This window comes from Chiloscyllium punctatum, chromosome 41 (assembly GCF_047496795.1).
Source record: "Chiloscyllium punctatum isolate Juve2018m chromosome 41, sChiPun1.3, whole genome shotgun sequence".
NCBI classification, from domain to species: Eukaryota; Metazoa; Chordata; class Chondrichthyes; order Orectolobiformes; family Hemiscylliidae; genus Chiloscyllium; species Chiloscyllium punctatum.
In genome coordinates this window covers 28,441,027-28,459,681 of record NC_092779.1, presented here as the reverse complement: position 1 = coordinate 28,459,681, position 18,655 = coordinate 28,441,027, and the positions used below count along the sequence as shown (strand labels likewise).

Sequence of the window (18,655 nt, the reverse complement as noted above, 5' to 3'; positions counted from 1 at the left end):
ATTAAAGTAAATCAATAGCAAGAGCTGATATAGAATCGGAAGGCATAGAACCTAGATGGGTTCGAAGAGTTTGAATGCTCCTGATGAAGGACTTGCTCTCGAAATGTCGACTCTCCTGCTCCTTGGATGCTGCCTGACTGGCTGTGCTTTTCCAGCACTCCACTCTTCGACTCTGATCTCCAGCATCTGTAGTCCTCACTTTCGCATAGAACTTGGCTGGGTAAAGTTGAGGAGTCGTAAAGGAAAAAAAGGCCCTGATGGGGATTATAGAAAAAGAGATTAGATTACTTACAGAGTGTGGAAACAGGCCCTTCGGCCCAACAAGTCCACACTGACCCTCCGAAGAGCAATCCACCTAGACCCATTCCCCTACATTTACCCCCTTCACCTAACACAACGGGCAATTTAGTATGGCCAATTCACCTGACCTGCACATTTTTGGACTGTGGGAGGAAACCGGAGCAGCCGGAGGAAACCCACACAGTCATGAGGAGAATGTACAAACACCACACAGACAGTTGCCTGAGGCGGGAATTGAACCCAGATCTTTGGCACGGTGAGGCAGCAGTGCTAACCACTGTGCCACCCTCGTACAATTATCATACAATACTAGTACAATTACCATGGGATCTTCGATATGCAGGGGGACTGGGAAAATCAGGTTGGCAGCTGATCTCAAGAAAAGGAATTTTTGGAATAACTATGAGATGACTTTAGGGACCAGCTTATGGTAGAGCCTACTAGGGAACAGGCAATTCTGGATTTTGTGATTTGTAATGACATGAAGAGAGAGCTTAAGGTGAAGGAACCCCTAGGTGATGGTGACCATAATGAGAGAGAATTCATTCTTGCAGTTTGAGGGGAAGAAGCTGGAATGAGGTGTAACGGTATTACAGCTGAATAAAGTTAACTACAAAGACATGTGGGAGCAGCTGGCCAGAGTTGATTGGATCAGGAGCCTAACAGGGAAGACTGTGGAGCAGGAGTTTCTGGAGGTAACGTGGGAGGAACAGCAGACATTCATCCTGAGAAAGAAGAACCCCCACTAAGGAGTGGATAAGACAACCATGGCTGACAAAGTAAGCCAGGGACAGCATAAAAGCAAAAGAATTGCATCCAATGTGGTGAAGATTAGTGGGAAGCCAGAGGATTGGGAAACCTTTAGAAACCAGCAGAGGATAACTAAAAAAACAATAAGATGAAATAAGAGAGCAATAAGAAAGAGGATGAAATATGAGGGTAAGCTAGCTAGCAATGTAAAAGAAGATAGCAAAAGATTTTTTAGATACTTAAATGGTAAGAGAGGAGCAAGAGAGGACATTGGACTGCTGGAAAATGAGGTTGGAGAAGGAGGAATGGGGAGCAAAGAAATGTGGAGGAACTGAATAGATACTTTGCATCAGTCTTTGTGATGGAAGATACTAGTAGCACACCAGAACTTCAAGACGGTTAGCAGACAGGAGTGAGTGTCTTGGCCATCACTGAGGAGAAGGCAAAAACCAAAAAACTGCAGATGCTGAAAATCAGAAAAAACCCCAGAAGTTGCTGGAAAAGTTCAGCAGGTCTGGGATCATCTGCGAAGACAACTCAAAATTAATGTTTCTGGTCTAGTGACCAGAATGTTGCACTGGACATGAAATGTTAACTTTGATTTCTCTTCACAGATGCAGCCAGACCTGCTAAGCTTTTCCAGTAATTCTGTTTTTGTTACAAAGGAGAAGGTGCTGGGAAAGCTGAAAGGCTAAGAAGTGGATAAATCACTTGGACCACGTAGACTACATCCTAGCGTTTTGCAAGAGATAGCTGAGGAGACTGTAGATGGTGATCTTTCATGAAACACTGTAGTCAGGGAAGTACAAATAAGCTGGAAGATGGCTAATGTAACACCTCGGTTTAAGGAGGGACGGAGGCAGAAGACAGGAAATTATAGGCTGATTTTCCTGATCTCTGCCATTGGTAACATTTTAGGATCCATCAATAGGGATGAGATTGTGGAGTACTTGGAAAGTGCATTGTAAAACAGGGCTGAGTCAGCACAGCTTTGTCAAGTCAAGATTACAGCAGTGCTGGAAAAGCAGGTCAGACAGCATCTAAATATCAGGAAAATTGATGTTTCGGGCAAAAGCCCTTCATCAGGAATGAGGCTGGGAACCTGGTCCCAAGGCCCCCAGACTCATTCCTGATGAAAGGCTTTTGCCCGAAACGCCGATTTTCCTGCTACCTGGATGCTGCCTGACCTGCTGTGCTTTTCCAGCACCACTCTAATCTCGACTCTAATCTCCAGCATCTGCAGTACCCACTTTCGCCTACAGCTTTGTCAAGGGGAAGTCAGGTCTGGCCTCTGTTAGAAATCTTTGAGGAGGTGATGAGCAAGTTAGACAAAGTAGAGCCAGTGAAGGTGATCTACTTGGATTTGCAGAAGGCCTTTGACAAGAGGCTGCTAATTTTTGTGAGAGCCCATAGTGTTAGAGGTATGATACTGGCATGGGGATAGAGGATTAGCTGACTGGCAGAAGGCAGAATGGGGGGGGGGGGGGAGGGGGATGTCTTGGTCAGGATGGCAGCTGGTGACTAGTAGAGTTCTGCAGGGGTCTATGTTGTGACCGCAACTATATACTTTATACATTAACAATTTGGATGAAGAAACAGAAGGCATTTTTGCTAATTTTGCAGAAAACGCAATGATAGCTGGAGGGACAGGTAATGTTGAGGAAGTGGGGAAGCTGCAGAAGGATTTGGAGAAGTCAGGAGAGTGGGCAAAGAAGTGGGAAAGCATGAGATTATGCACTTTTATAGGAAGAGTAGAAACATAGATTATTCTCTAAATGTGGAAACCTTTTGGAATTCTGAAGCGTAAAGAGACACAGGAGTTCTCAGGACTTCCTGAAGATTAATATGCAAGTTCAGTTGGTATTCCTGATGAAGGGCTTTTGCCTGGAACGTCGATTTCGCTGCTCGTTGGATGCTGCCTGAACTGCTGTGCTCTTCCAGCACCACTAATCCAAAATTAGGAAGACAGATGCAACATAGATATGGAGATACCAGTGTTGGATTGGGGTGTACAAAGTTAAAAATCACACAACACCAGGTAATAGTCCAACAAGTTTATTGGAAGTAGTAGCTTTCAGATCACTGCTCCTTCATCAGGTGGTTGTGAAGTATAAGATTGTAAGACACAGAATTTATAGCAAAAGTTTACAGTGTGATGTAACTGAAATTATACATTGAATAAAAAACTTGATTGTTTGTTAAGTCTCTCATCTGTTAGAATGACCATGTTAGTTTCACTTCTTTCATATGTAAATTGCAAAACGTTTTCTTAAAAAGTTACATTCTCAAGTGAGCTGTAACAATTGGTGTCAGCCCAGAGAATGTATTGGGTATTAGCACTCCTCTATGCTGCTGTCTGTGCCATAATGTTTAATGGATTCTAATCTAAAAAATGAATTAACAGAATCTTACATGAATTCATGTAGTTTTTGAGCAAAGTACAATGTAAATGTGCAAGTACAAATTCACCTCACAAACTTGTATGTGTATGTGTGCATGTGTTTGGGGGTGGGGTTGGGGAAATGGAGTTGAGTGTTTGTGAGAGAGAGTGTATGAATTTGTGTCTGTGTGAGTGTCTGTTTGTGTGTTCATTTCAGGAAGGCTAGAATACAAGAGCAGAAGTATACTACTGTGGCTCTGATCAGACTGCATTTGGAATATTGTGAGCAGTTGTGGACCCTGTATCCATGGAAGGATGTGCTGGCTTTTGAGGTGGTCCAGAGGAGATTTTCTAGAATGATCCTGGGACGAAGAGTTTGTCTTAAGAGGACCAGTTGAAATCTATACTCCATACAGATTAGAAGAATGGGGGTGGAATCTGATTGAAACTTGCAGAAAACTGAAAGGCCTGGATTGAGTAGCCATGGAGAAGGTGTTTCCACTGGTTGGAGAGACTAGAACCTGAGGACACAGTCTCAGAGTGAAGGGACAACCCTTTATAACAGAGATGAGGAGGAATTTCTTCAGCCAGAGGGTGATTAATCTGTGGAATTCATAGCTGCAGTAGGCTGCAGCATCAAAGTCATGGAGTGTATGTAAGATAGGGACATCTAGGTTCCTGATTGATAAGGGGATCAAGGGTTACAGTGAAAAGGCAGGAAAATGGGGTTGAGAAACATATCAGCCACGATTGGTGGAGCGACTCAATGGTCCAAATGGCTAATTCAGCTCATATACCATATACTCTTATGAAACAGTCATACCAAACAGCCTACTCAGAAATCAAATCAGAATCCATCCCTAAGTGTTATTATTTGGATACTAAAATCCTAATGGGGAAATGGAGACTAACTCGAATACCAGCCTTTTAGGAAATAGAAAGTAATCATCAGGTCTTCGTTCCCTTTGAGTATCACAATGAACTTTTATGGGTGCCCACAAAATTCTAAAGGCAGGTCATTAGCTGTTAAGAAAACAGAGTTTAAGGTCTTAAAACATTTTTATTGGCCAGAGTTATGTAAAGGCGTGGTCAAATGCTGCCAGACTTGCCACACACACGTCAGGAACATATTTCAACCAGATTGTGGAACAAGGCCAAGTGGTACCTAAGGAAATAAAGGCATTTTGGATTTTCCTGTGTCTAAAACATAATGTGAAATTTTGCGATATGTTGGCAGGGATGCATTTTACCTGAAATTCATTCTGAACTTCAGCACTGTTGAGGTACCTTCAACACATTTGTTGAAGACAAGCAGAAAACTGGGCCACAGGTAAGAATGTCAGAGTTATCTTGAAAACTTGAAAGCAGTGTTGACAACTGCACCAGTCTCAGTCACACCTAATTATGAAAAGGCATTTAAACCTGCTGTTGATGCCAGTGATATTGATGTAGGGGATGTTTTACTGCAGGACGATGAGATGGAGATCAAATGCCCTGTCAGTTACTTTTCAAATAAACTGAGCATCAACAAAAACATTCAATGGTTAAGGAGGAAACATTCAATCTAGTGTTGGTTCTTCATCATCTTCATGATCATGGAATCCCTTCTGTGTGGAAATAGGCCATTTGGCCCAACAAGTCCACACTGACCCCCCAAAGAGTAACCCACCCAGACCAATTCCCCTACCATATTACTCTACACTTACCCCTCACTAATGCACCTAACCTACACATCTCTGAATGCTATGGGACAATTTAGCATGGCCAAATCACCTAATCTGCACATCTTTGGATTGTGGGAGGAAACCAGAGCACCCGGAGGAAACCCACGCAGACCAGAGGAGAATGTGCAAACTCTACACATACAGCTAATGGAGGGTGGGTTCGAACTGGGATCCCTGGCACTGTGAGGCAGCAGTGCTAACCACTATGCCACCACCATATGCATATTTTAAATTATGCACCACCAACTATATGGAATAAACCATTATTTATACGAATCATAATCATTTGCATTATTTTTGGAAACATTGAGAGATAAGAAATTGTTTGTTTTGGTGGAGCTTAACTCATTAACCATATGATTTACAAATCATTTAAGTGCCTGGAACACAAATTGCTATAGTGGATGTTTTGTCAAGAGCATAATGAAGGAAATCAGAGGCTGTAATGTCCATGGAATTCCCCATATTAAAAACGGATGCTCTGTAACTTGTATATTTAATATCAATATGTTAGGGTTATTAACTATAGCTGCTAATAAACTGGATAAAGTTATGGATAGAGTAATTTGTGATGTGAGTAATTCTAGACACTTTGTACAAACTTCATTAGAAATTAAATATATGAGCTTGAAACGTTCATTGTAAGACTTCAGTCTAATTGTAAAATGATCTGGAAATTCCAGAATGTCATTTTGTGGTAACAGAACAGTTTCTGCTCTGCCAGAGTTCTTCCCCAGCCAAGATGCTTGATGAATTTCTATTGGAAGTTGGGCCAGGTAAAAGATATTTTCACCTCCTGCTGGCCTCCCCTTCCAGCAGGAAATTAATGGAGATAATGAGGTAATGAGGCATGATGTAATTAGTCAGAAAACCTCACGTCCTTCAGCTCACGAATGCAACAATATGCCAAATCTGTGAACTAATAGAAGAATCTTGGCTTGTCTCATGCCAAACATAAAGCAGTCTTGAATTATTTGCATTCTATAGTCAAGTAAGAAACTTCATCCCAAGACATTGTTGCATTACTTCTCTTCCAATCTTTACTGTCTCCACTGGTGGAGTTTGAAGGTAGAATGAGATCCATGTCAGGTATTATGGGTCATATCACTGGTATTGTGGATACATGTTCCTTTTGCATACATGGATCAGGATTGACCTGAAGTGTGGTGAGTAGTGGGTGGCAGGACATAATGGTTTTAATATCAGTATTCCCACAAAGATATCTTGGAGTGCAGGTTCATGGCTCTTCGAAAATAGAGTCGCAGGTAGATATGATAGTGAAGACAACGTTTGTATGCATTCCTTTATCGGTCAGAGCATTGAGGGTAAAAGTTGAGAGATCATGTTACGGCTATACAGGATGTTGGTTATGCCACTTTTGGAATATTGCATTCAATTCTGGTCTCCTTCCTATTGGAAGGATGTTGTGAAACTTGAAAGAGTTCAGAAAAGATTTACAAGGATGTTGCCAGGGTTGGACGGTTTGAGCTATTGGCAGAGGCTGAATAGGCTGGGGCTGTTTTCTCTGGAGCATCAGAGGCGGAAGGGTGACCTTACAGAGGTTTATAAAATCATGAGGGGCATGGGTAGGAAAATAGACAAGATCTTTTTCGCTGGGGTGGGGGAGTCCAGAACTAAAGGGCATAGGTTCAGGGTGAGAGGAGAAAGATAAAGAAGAGACCCAAGGGGCAACTTTTTCACACAGAGGGTGGTGCGTGTATGGAATGAGCTGCCAGAGGACGTGGTGTTAGCTGGTACAATTACAACATTTAAAAGACATCTGGATGGGTATATGGTTTAGAGGTATATGGGCCAAATGCTGACAAATGGGATTAGATTAGGTTATGGTATCTGGTTGGCATGGACGAGTTGGACCAAAGGGTCTGTTTCAGTGCTATACCTCTCTATGACTCTATAATAGTCGTTACATGCCATTTCCTGTATAAATGTGCCCTGAGAATGGGACTTCTCACGATGGCCCCATGAGGAAAAAAATTCAGTAACTGTAACTTAGCAGCCTTTTCACTTGTCTCAACAACAGAAGGAAGAAGCAGAGGAGTCAAGGTGATCTGAAAGGCGACTGATTTTATCACATTTGATTGGTTTTACTCTGCAACAAATAAAGAGACAGCCCTCTCCAACTATTAAGCTGAGCAGAAAACCCTTGTTGTTAATAACAACCTTGCCCCAATCAACATATTGCGCTAATCCTTACAATTATTTACAAAGGAATGGTTCCGTTGTCCTTGTCAATCTTTTACTGACAAAGTTGTACAGAAATGCTGCAAAGGACCAACATACTTTCAGAATGCTGGGCTAAATATCACAAAATTATTTAACTCCACTTCTACAAAAAAAAGCTAAAAAGTTTCATTGCGGCTGTTAAAGCCTGATAATTTTTTCATATTTGTTCACAGGATAAGGGCATCACCGGCTAGGACAGCATTTATTGCCCATTCCTAATTACCCAGAGGGCAGTTAAGAGTCAACCACATTGTAGTGGATCTAGAGCCACGTGTAGGCCAGACCAAGTAAGGATGACAGTTTAATTCCCTGATGGAGATCAGTGAACCAGATGGGTTTTTTCAACAATCAGTTCATGGGCATCATTAGAATTTTAATTCCAGAGTTTTATTGAATTCAAATTCCATCAACAACCATAGCAGGATTTGAACCTGAGTTCTCCAGAATATTATCTGAGTCTTCCTTTATAATTAAATTCCCATGGAATCATACTCCTGATCTCTAACGAAGTGGTTTTAAAATCATAGCTGCAAATAGACTGATAAATTTAGTTATTAAACCCCCTCATACACATAGATGAAAACCCACTTCCCACTAAAACAAAATCCAAACTCTAAAATGGCTATTGGAATGAGGTGGGGTGTGCATTGAAATTCTTGCAGCAACCTGGTCACTGAATCTTTATTGGTTAGCTCATAACCTGTGTCATTTGACAGGCTGGCTGCAAATGTATTACCACTTTGGGGTGATGGCCCTTTAAGAGATCAACATACAAACAAGCCTGAACGTTGTCACATGGACACAGGCTCCAGGCTCTCTGCATTGCAACAGTTGAGGCACAGGCTATATTTGGAAATTACTCTGTGCTGCAGATTTAGTTTAGCTGTAGATAAACCCACCAGAAATCTTCAAGGAAAAGAAGTCTGGGGTAAATGTCAAGGAATAAGTCTGGGTGGGTAACTCTTCGGATGGTCGGTGTGGACTTGTTGGGCTGAAGGGCCTGTGTCTACACTGTCGGGATTCTACATCTATTCTAAATTGCCATACCTATCTTGTGTTACTTTTTGACTTCAGAATATTGTTACATGGTATGCACCTGGGATGACTTTTCATTCAAAAGCACACGAAAGACGGAACCAGCCTTACAAACCTAAAGGCCAAGGGAAGCAGCAGGAAATAAAATATAACAGCAATCCAGATGTTCCCAGAGAGAAACAATATTTCTGAATTGGCCATGTTCATACAGGCAACAGCTGATTCAAGCCCATCCTATTCAAACATTATTTCAAATTTGAAAGCCTAACAGGCATCAATCTTGTGCTGGACTAAAATAAAACATGCCAAAGTACAAATAACAGGAAAAAAAAGCAAACTGCATTCAGGAACAGCCAAAAGCATATTTAAAACAAACAATCAAGGCAAAACAAATAGGGAAGCACAAAAGGGGAAACAAATTGCTGAAAGCACAGAGGAGTGTACAAAGTTAAATATAAGTGAAAAGACAATCAGACTGAAGAAGAATGGAACTGGAAAGTTACAAATTTACTGTCGGAGTTCATATTTTTTAAACAAGGGATTCCGCTATGCTTCATGGACCAAACAGCTTCAGAACTGGTTAAACAAGCTGGGACAATACTGACAACAGTTGGTAATGAGGGTTTGTACCACATTAATACTTTAGGATTATCTAGAGGACCACAGAGATCCTGCAAGGTTATGGAAAGTCCAAGAAGACTAATTGCATACAAGAGTCAATTTTAGAATTCATTGCTTAGAACTGATGAACTGGGCAAAAGCCAAGGTACCCAATTGGTCAATTTTTCAGTTAGTGTCATAACAAAGGTAAAAATTGTGACTTTTCAGATTATTGGAGCAGATAATGGAATTGGTGACTGCCTCAACACCGATTTGCTTTGATTCATTGTTGTCACGTGTACCTAAGTGTAGTGAAAAGTTTTGTTTTGTGAGCAGTACAGGCAGATCATAACTTACAAGGATATACAGAACTTTGGGTATTTCGACAGTGAGGATGCAGGTTTATGGCTGCACAGGAGGTGCACAAAAGCAAGATAATGATTGTAAAAAATATGAGAATAACATCGACTGCAGAGAGCTCGCAAAGAGTTGCCGAGTGTCAGCGCCATATTGAATCAGTTATTGAATCATTGCAAAAGAATCTCTTTGATAAAAAGAAAAGGTCATAGCATTGATTCACTGTTAGCAGAAGGCAGAAAACATGAAGCCATTCACCCATCGTGAAGCTAAGCTACATTCCAACATCTGTGCAATGTGTGGGGTCCAAACTGGTCTGCCTATATCAGAAATTCTCTTCCAACGATGCAGTCATAGGCTACAAAAGGGCGTAACCAACAGAAGACAGGCACAGCAGTCTGGCAATAGCAGCACTGAATGTAATTACCTATATAATCCTAAGCTAATATACACAGTTCACAGTTAGACAGACTCAAGTCAAGAGTCAAGATTAGAGTAGTGCTGGAAAAGCACAGCATGTCAGGCAGCATCCGAGGAGCAGGAAAATCGACGTTTCAGGTTAAAGCCCTTCATCAAGAATGAGGCCTCAAATTTGAACAAATTGTAACCAGGTGATGAACCAATTTTTTTACATTGCATTGTGCTGATGAAGTCAACCAATTAGAAACTTTTACCAAAATCAGTATTATTTTTCCAGAGAAAACTGGTAACTTACACACTCAAAACAAGATTGACATTGAAGATACAGCAAATATCCCACAGTCCAAATTCTGAAAGACACGCATCAGAATTGTTGGAACTCAATGACGAAGCAGACAACTGTGAAATTAACTGCATACAATACCTTACTTTGGTACACATACAATGCAATGGAACTATATCAATTCAGGGATATGTGTGCGCCAAATGGGGCATGAACCATGTGACAGCCTCAAAGTGTTACCCTATGTCAAACAACATCACCAAGTGAATGGTTTGCACCATGAAGTCACTCATCTTGAAGGGTGGTACAAAGAAAGAGGAGTTTCATGCTGCTATGTTACATCTCAAAGCTGCATTTCTGGTTATGGGGTTCCTAATGCCAACAGTGAGAATGACATCACCATGAGCTGTTCAAATTCTCCAAGGTGGTGGATAAGGCATAATAAAAGTGGTGTATATGTGAAACCAGCCCAAATACACAAAAGTCAAAAGATCAGTATCATACCCCACATTAAATGAAATCATAATACTGTATGGAACAACACTGAGGAGGACTAGAAGCCAGAATAGACAAATGTTTAGTATGCCAATTGAGCATAGCGAATGAGGACACACCCTGACAACTGTGAACATACTAATGACTGCAGACCAAGAACAGCCAAGAACAAAATCCACTTATCCAGATGGCTGCAATATATCAGATCGCAAGAAGTTGGGAAGCTGCCAAATCAATATATGGACTCTTGAACAACTCTATTTGTAAATTTTATAATCCCTATCTAAATCATCTAGTCCCAGTGCTTATGTGTTTTGACTTGTAGTTTACAAGAGCTATCTTTGGAAAAATAGAGATGAAGTGTTACCCTTTATGGTGTAATCTGTTTTAGTCAAATACCTGAATGTAAATCACAGGCCCACAGGCTTTCCGCACAGCACTATTCAAGGCTCAAACTGGGTCAAGGCATTATTATTTATCATACATAATATAGTTCAGCTGTAAATAAATCTACGAGTGATGTTAAAGTAAACAGAATTTGCAAGTCCCATATATGTTGCATTTAGATAACACAAGAATATCATGACAACTGGGCAGCAGAGGGATCTTCCATGCCAGGGAGGTGAGAATTTAATTAAAATTCAAATGCTTATTTCTAATGTTGCCAATCAGATCCCAAATCTATTTTAGCAATTGACAATCATATTTGGTGATTACCCCCCCACAGGAGCACTAATTGCAAAGGGAGTTTAGATCAAGGATAAGGCTAAAGGGTTGAGGATATTTTGAAACAAAATGATTTTGTTGTGGGTTATGAGGAGCAGAAGGATACCTCTGATCCCTGCGAGGAACGCCAGGGCCCCAGGTTTCTCCCTATTCATGATCAGCTGCATGTCTAACCACTTATCCCAAAACCTGGAACTAATCTCCCGGATCCTCAAGTCTTGGTGACAGTGGTCTGGTCCAGTATACAGAACTGAGGCTCAGGAATTAAAGTGACCTAGCACCTACACCACCAGTCCCATTTTCATCCGAGGAATTAAAGGCCCCTTGCAACTTTCGGAAACCAACCAGAGCTCCACCACAGCTATTGATCATTTGGAACCCATAAAACCAGGAACCCCAAAACTCATAACCATACTGGGGTTTTGAGAATCCCCGATTCAGAGTAACACCACATTTTCAGCTCACATCACAGTCTTTAATTCTTATATTGGCTAATATGTGACAGATTCAGTGCAATCTAACAGCAAAGCAATATTATACACATCTTTTAAAACAAACCTTCTTAAAACAAACAAGATTATAACTAAAACAACTCATTCTGTATTTCAGAAGTGCGTGATTTTATATCCTCCAAACATACTCTATGTGAATACTTGGTACATTCGGAATAAAACAGGTGATAGCACAAATAGAAATAAGTGTAATCTGATAGCATTACAGAGATACGGCTGTTGATAATGCAGATTAGGACCTGATAATTGGAGCTTTAGGTCATTTAGGATGGACAGAGCACTAGGAAAACATGAAGGGACAGAGTATTAAAAGAAAATTAACCAGAAGATTAATTTGTAGGAAAAATTACAGGAAAGTTATAGAAGAAAGCTATGTAGAAATATAAAAAACAGATAGTTAGAATTTGATCATAGAATCCTGACAGTATTGAAGCAGGCCATTCAGCCTATCAAGTCCACACCAACCCACCTAGACCTAGAGCATCCCACCTAGACCCAGCTCCCTACCATATCCCTGTAAATCCACATATCCTATGGCTAGTCCCCTTAGCCTACGCACCACTGAACACTATGGGCAATTTAGCATGGCCAAGCCACCTAACCTGCACATCTTTGGACTGTGGGAGGAAACTGGAGGAAGTCCAGACAGACATGGGGAGAACGTGCAAATTCCACACAGTCACTCAAAGGTGGAATTGAATCTGGATCCCTAGTGCTGTGAGGCAGCAGTGCTGACCAGTGAGCCACTAATATTTGAAAAGGAAAAAAGCTAACAAAGTGAACATTAGTTCTGAGGAATTAATAATAGAAAATAATGAGATGGCAGATAGAAAATATCTGTTTAATTTATCAGTCTTCACTTGAGATAACATCCCAGAAATAGCTGTAAATCAGGAAATAGAAGGGAGAGAGGAGCTCAGGAAAATTACAATAACCAGTGAGACTTAGCAAAGTTTTAGAGCTGCATGCCATTGAGTTCCTGACTCCTGAACTCCTTCATCCTCAAGTCTTAAAGGAAGCAGCTAATGAGATAGTTGATGCATTGCTTTCAATTTTCCAAAATACCTTTGATTTGGGGAAGGTTCTATTCAAACAGAAAATAGTACATGAAACTTATTTATTTCAAAAGGGAAGAAGACAGAAAATAGAAAATTAAGCTTAGTTCAATTAATATAGGCCAGAGGACAGATGTTAGAAGTTATTATCAAAATTATTATAGCACAGCATCCAGAAACATTCAAGTTAATCAGGCAGTCAATATGATTTTATAAAAGTGAAATACTGTTAAACCAATTAATTGGCGTTGTTTGGGGAAGCAGCATGTTCTGAAGATATAGGGGAACCAGTGAAAGTACTATATTTGGATTTCGAGAAGACATTTGATAAGGTGCCAACAAAAATATTCTGGAAGGAAATGGAAAAGAAAACAAAATCTCATGGGGTCGGGGGTAACATATTGACATGGTTACAAGATTTGTTATCTAACACATCATCTGCTACAGGGATCAGTGCTGGAGTCTCAACTTCTTCACATTTACATAGGTGACTTGGATGGAGAGACTGAAGTACAGATATTAAATTTTCTGCCGACAGTAAAGCTAGTATAAAAATAGGCTGTGAAGAGGATATAATGAAGTGATGTAGATAAAATGAGTAGACAAAGATCTGGCAAATATAGCATATTGTGGGAAAATGTAAACTTGCACCTTTCAACAATAAGAAAAAGAAAGAAACATGTTATTTAAATGCTGAGAGGTTACAAAGCTCTGAGATGGATCTGCTTACCTAGTACATGAATCACAAAAGGTTAGTTACAGCAAGCAATTAGGATATCTAATAGTATATTATTGTTTATTATGAAGGGAATCAGATATAAAAGTCAGGAGGTTTTGCTTCAGTTATGTAAGGAACTGGAGAGTCTATATCGACGTGCTGAGTGCTGTATTGGTCACCTTATTTAAGAAAGGATGTAAATGTGCTGGAAAATGTTCAGACAAGGTCTACTAGACTAATACCTGAAATGAATGGTTGCTTTATGAGGAAAGATTGGACAGGCTCAGCATATCCCTCGGAGGTTTGAGGGACTTGGTTTAAACATGAGGATCATGAGGAGTTTTGACAGGATGGAAGTGGCAATGACGTTTTCTCTTATGGTAGAATCTCATACTTGGGCTGGCAGTTTCAACATAAGAAATTTCCCACTTAAAACAAAAATGAGGAGACTTTTTGTCCTCACAGAGTATCTTTGGAACTTACTTTCTGAAAAGGAGGTGAAAGGACAGTCCTTTATTATTGTTAAAACATAGATTTTTGATCAGCAAGGGAAATGAAAGGTTGTCAGGAGTTGGTGGGAATGTGGATTAATCCAGTCAGCCATGATCTACTTGAATGGTGGAGAAGACTTGAAGGGCCAAGTGGTCTATCTCGGTTTCTATTTCATATATCCATGCATTTAACTATAACAATACAGAAAGAAATTATGAGCTACATAACATACTTAATAATTTTCTTTATATTATTCACAGGGAAAGCACTTGGAACTACTGCCAACATGGGGCTGTTTGAAACACCAGTGACCTCATTTCTTCTGACAATGTATCTGTATCTTATCAGCACTCAGCAACATGGTACTTAAATATTTTGACTTACACTAAGCAAAGTATTCTCAAGTTGGCACCTTAAGTTTTATACTTAAATAATAAGAATTTGTAGTGGTGCTTCTTTTCAGTTATGCATTCAGTTAGGGAAATCACTGAATTCAGAGGAACATTTGATTATGGAAGTGAAAATGCTTAATGTTCTATGTATTCATCTTATATCTCTGTTAAGAGTATTTTCTAACTGGTTAAACAAGTACTGCAGAGAATTGCCCTGAGGTTCTCAATTGGGTTCCTTCTGACCACTCCTATGTATCTTATACCAAAAGCTTTTCATTTTGTTCTGATGGAAATTAGGTCAGCTTTAGCATTCTATGCAGTTTCCTACTCACCTGATGACAATTTATTCATCCCCTGCTTGATTGCTGATTAACTAAGAGCCTAAAATGTTACAGATATTTGCTATCAAAGCATTGTAGGGCAGCCAATTCTTTTCCTGCAAACCCAGCCAAACTCCGAGAGGGGAATTCAGACTGGGCTGTCAGCCGGTCCAAAGCAAGGAAACATCCAAACTTAATGTAATAAAATATCACATAAAAAAAAGCACTGAAAATACTATCTCAAAAGTGTCCACACAGTGTACATATAAAGTTGCTTAATTCCAATTTGTGTTGCCCATAAAAAGAAGCCACGTTGCCATTTTAATATAATTGCTTAAATTAAATATTATTTAAATTGTTTTGCTTAAAAAAGTATCAAACTATCAGGAGTAGGCTATATCAAATTGCATAAAAGCAGATGTAGAGAGCCTCTGGAAAAATGAGGAGCAGATAGCCTGCTTCCAAGTGTTTCTGAGATAGTGAAGGCGTTGGTTATAATCTTCCATAACTCCTTCAATCTGGAAGGGTTATGAGATAACAGAATTAGAACATTGGTCTGTAAGGCTAAAGATAAGATGTCTTTTCTTACCATCTTATACATGCAATGCATAAGTGTCTGGTTATTTTCTGAGGGATTGAGCTGTTCATTCGCAGAAGTGCAGACCTCACATTATTACAATATGAATTGCAGTCTAGAAGAATGAAAGGTGACCTTACTAAAATGTGTGCGATCCTGAAGAAGCCTGAAGTGTTGGACATTGAGAATATATTTCCTCTTGTAGAGGTTCTTGTAATCAGAAATAGGGAATACAGTTTAAAGTATAATAGCTCTCATAGATTTTTGTTTTCTTTCAGAGGTTTGTTAATATGTGAAATTCTCATTTCTTAATTTTTAAAATATATACAGAGTGGGGCAGTGTTGAATGTTGTCTATCCCTAATCACACTAAAACAGAGTACCTTGCCCAGCCATGGCAGCATGATGGCTCAGTGGTTAGCACTACTGCCTCACAGCACCAGGGACCTGGGTTTGACTCTGGCCTCAGCTGACTGTCTGTGTGGAGTTTGCACATTCTCCCCGTGTCTGTGTGGGTTTCCTTCCACAGTCCAAAGATATACAGGTTTTGTGAATTGGCCATGCTAAATTGCCCATAGTGATAGGTGCATTAGTCAGGGATAAATGTTGGGGAATGGGTCTGGATGTGTTACACTTCCGAGGGTTGGCGTGAACTTGTTGCGCCAAAGGGCCTGTTTCCACACTGTAGAGAATCTAATCTAATCCATTTCAAAGCCAGTTAATGTTACCTTCTCAGCTGTGGTCTGAAGTCACATATAGGCCAAATCACCATAGGACAGCCCATTTACATCCCTGAAGTGCATTAGTGAAGCAGATGCGTTTTATAACAATTGATAATAGCTTCATGGTCACCACCCGTAGGACAAGATTTCAACTCTCATATTATTAATAGAGTGTAAATCTCACTAGCTGCCATGGTTATGTTCCTGTGACTCCACAGCATTAGCCTCTGGGTTAATATTCCAGTGACATTACCACGATGCTACCATCTCTCCCAAAAGCAGTGGATGCTGTGTTATTTAATTTATTCAAGACTGAATTAGTTAGATTTTTGTTAGATTGGTAAATCAAGGATTATGGAGTCAGAAAAGAAAGTGGAGTTAGAACCACAACCAAATAGAACATGATTTTATGGAGTAGGTTCAAACAGCTGAATGGAGAAAGTGAGGACTGCAGGTGCTGGAGATCAGAGTCGAGAGTGTGCGGTGCTGGAAAAGCACAGCGGGTCATGCAGCATCCAAGGAGCAGGAGAATTGACGTTTCGGGCAGGAGCCTGATGAAGTGCTTCTGCCTGAAACGTCGAGTCTCTTGCTCCTCAGATACCGCATGACCCGCTGTGCTTTTCCAGCATCACACACTCTCGACTCAAACAGCTGAATGGTTTACTTTTGCTTCTCGGTCTAATGCTCCTGTGTTCCTAGAGATTGTGAGAAAGCCAGTATTAATTATCAGTACTGTTTATTTCACCCAGAATGCGGTCTTCTAATCACCACATAGTTACAATTTGAGCATTCAATTGAGCTTCTCTCACAATTTCTGAAAATCTATCTAATTGAGGATTTGAGGTCAAGTCAGTTAGCATGCTAAAAAGAACAGGTTCCAGTATGAAGGTGGAATGTCAGTATAAACTTTAAACGTAGATTACAAGGAGTAAGTTCATGGAATTAGGTGCCTGAAAAATGTGAATTTGAAGATTGATGAGACTTAGTGAGACTGGAGATGTTTTGGTTTCGTTTTTGACATTATCTTCTTTTTCCCAAATTCACAGTTCATGCTGAAACTTTTGCTGATATTGCATTTTTGGTCGATGGATCTCAAAATATGGGACCCCAAGCATTTAAACAGGCACGGGCTCTTATCTTAAAAACTGTGACAAGGCTGAACATAGGAAACAATGCACACAGAATTGGGCTTGCTCAGTACAGTCATGATGCACAAGTGGAGTTTACTTTCAATACATTGAGAACCAAGAAGGATGTATTGAATTACCTGAAGAGGAGGTTCCAGTATAAAGGTGGAACATCACTAAAAACAGGCCTGGCTTTGGATTTTCTGCATAAATCTTACTTCACAGCCGATGCTGGAAGTCGAAAAAATGAAGGCATCCCCCAGATTGCAGTATTAATTACATCTGCACCATCGAACGATGATGTTGAAATTTCTTCTACTTCTTTAAGAAATGACGGAGTGATAGTTTTTGTCATTGGTGTAAAGAATTCAGACTTAAGCGAACTCCAAAAGGTTGCCTATCTTGGAAATGCTCCATTCGTTGTCAAGAGGGATAACTTCATTGGTTTTACAAATTTAGCAGTGGATTTAACTAAAACAGTCCAAAATATACAAGAATTTTTAAAGGTGGAAGTGACCAAACCACCAGCAGGTAAAACCCAAATTACTTCACTTTCACTCAGACTGGAATGATTTGCTGTTGCGAAGGCCTTTGTATTGCTTTGAATCAATTTGCTGTGTAAGAATATAGAGTGGCTGCTGCTGTCTAAAGAACATCAAATGATTATTGTGTAAAAGTTCACTATTTAAGGTTAAAAAAAAATCACACAACACCACGTTATAGTCCAACAGGTTTAATTGGAAGCACAAAACCTGTTGGACTATAACCTGGTGTTGTGTGATTTTTAACTTTGTACACCCCAGTCCAACACCAGCTTCTCCAAATCTTCGCTATTTAAAGAGTTGTTGGGCTACAAAGAAAGAATGAACTGAAACAGTAAGAGTTTTTTTTTAAATTTAATGTCTACCATATCACAGTGAGAGAGGAATATTATAAATGTTTTCTGATGTCTCATTCATTCAGAATAGGACTGAGTTTTCCAATAGCCAGATAATTGTTTCTGAAGTGTAGGAGGGTGTTGCGCGTTGGGATCCTGTGAAAACCTTGCAGTAACAAACTTGGAAGGAACTACCCTGGAAATTGAATATTCCACAAGGCAATTCCCTTACACTTTGTACTCAGAGTATCCATTTAAATTGAAGAAGAGTGCCCCACTACAATTGAGTAAATAGTTAGAAAAGTTAGATTATTAAAAACCTAGTGGAACACCTACTGATCCTAATAAGCACTTTTTCTTTGATCCCACCATTCCTTCACGTTAATAATTTATTCCTGTAATCCAAAAGGAAGACAACTGCATAATATCTGCTATATCCATTTCACTGGTGAACATAAACAGAAATTACTGGAGAAACATAGAAGATCTGGCAGCATCTAGGGTGAGCAAGCAGTTTTGAGTCCAGTGACCCTTCTTGAGAGCTAATAAG

At 39.9% G+C, this 18,655-nt stretch overlaps 1 protein-coding gene across 1 annotated transcript in view; it reads left to right on the top strand.

The window, feature by feature from the left end:
- LOC140464960 (collagen alpha-6(VI) chain-like) overlaps positions 1-18,655 on the top strand; it is a 135,495-nt gene that overhangs the window by 3,622 nt on the left and 113,218 nt on the right. Inside the window, exons 2-3 of the mRNA XM_072560633.1 lie at positions 14,352-14,453; positions 17,148-17,759. Coding sequence (XP_072416734.1) covers positions 14,378-14,453; positions 17,148-17,759 — 688 coding nt within the window. The 5' untranslated portion in view covers positions 14,352-14,377. The remainder of the gene's footprint in view (positions 1-14,351; positions 14,454-17,147; positions 17,760-18,655) is intronic.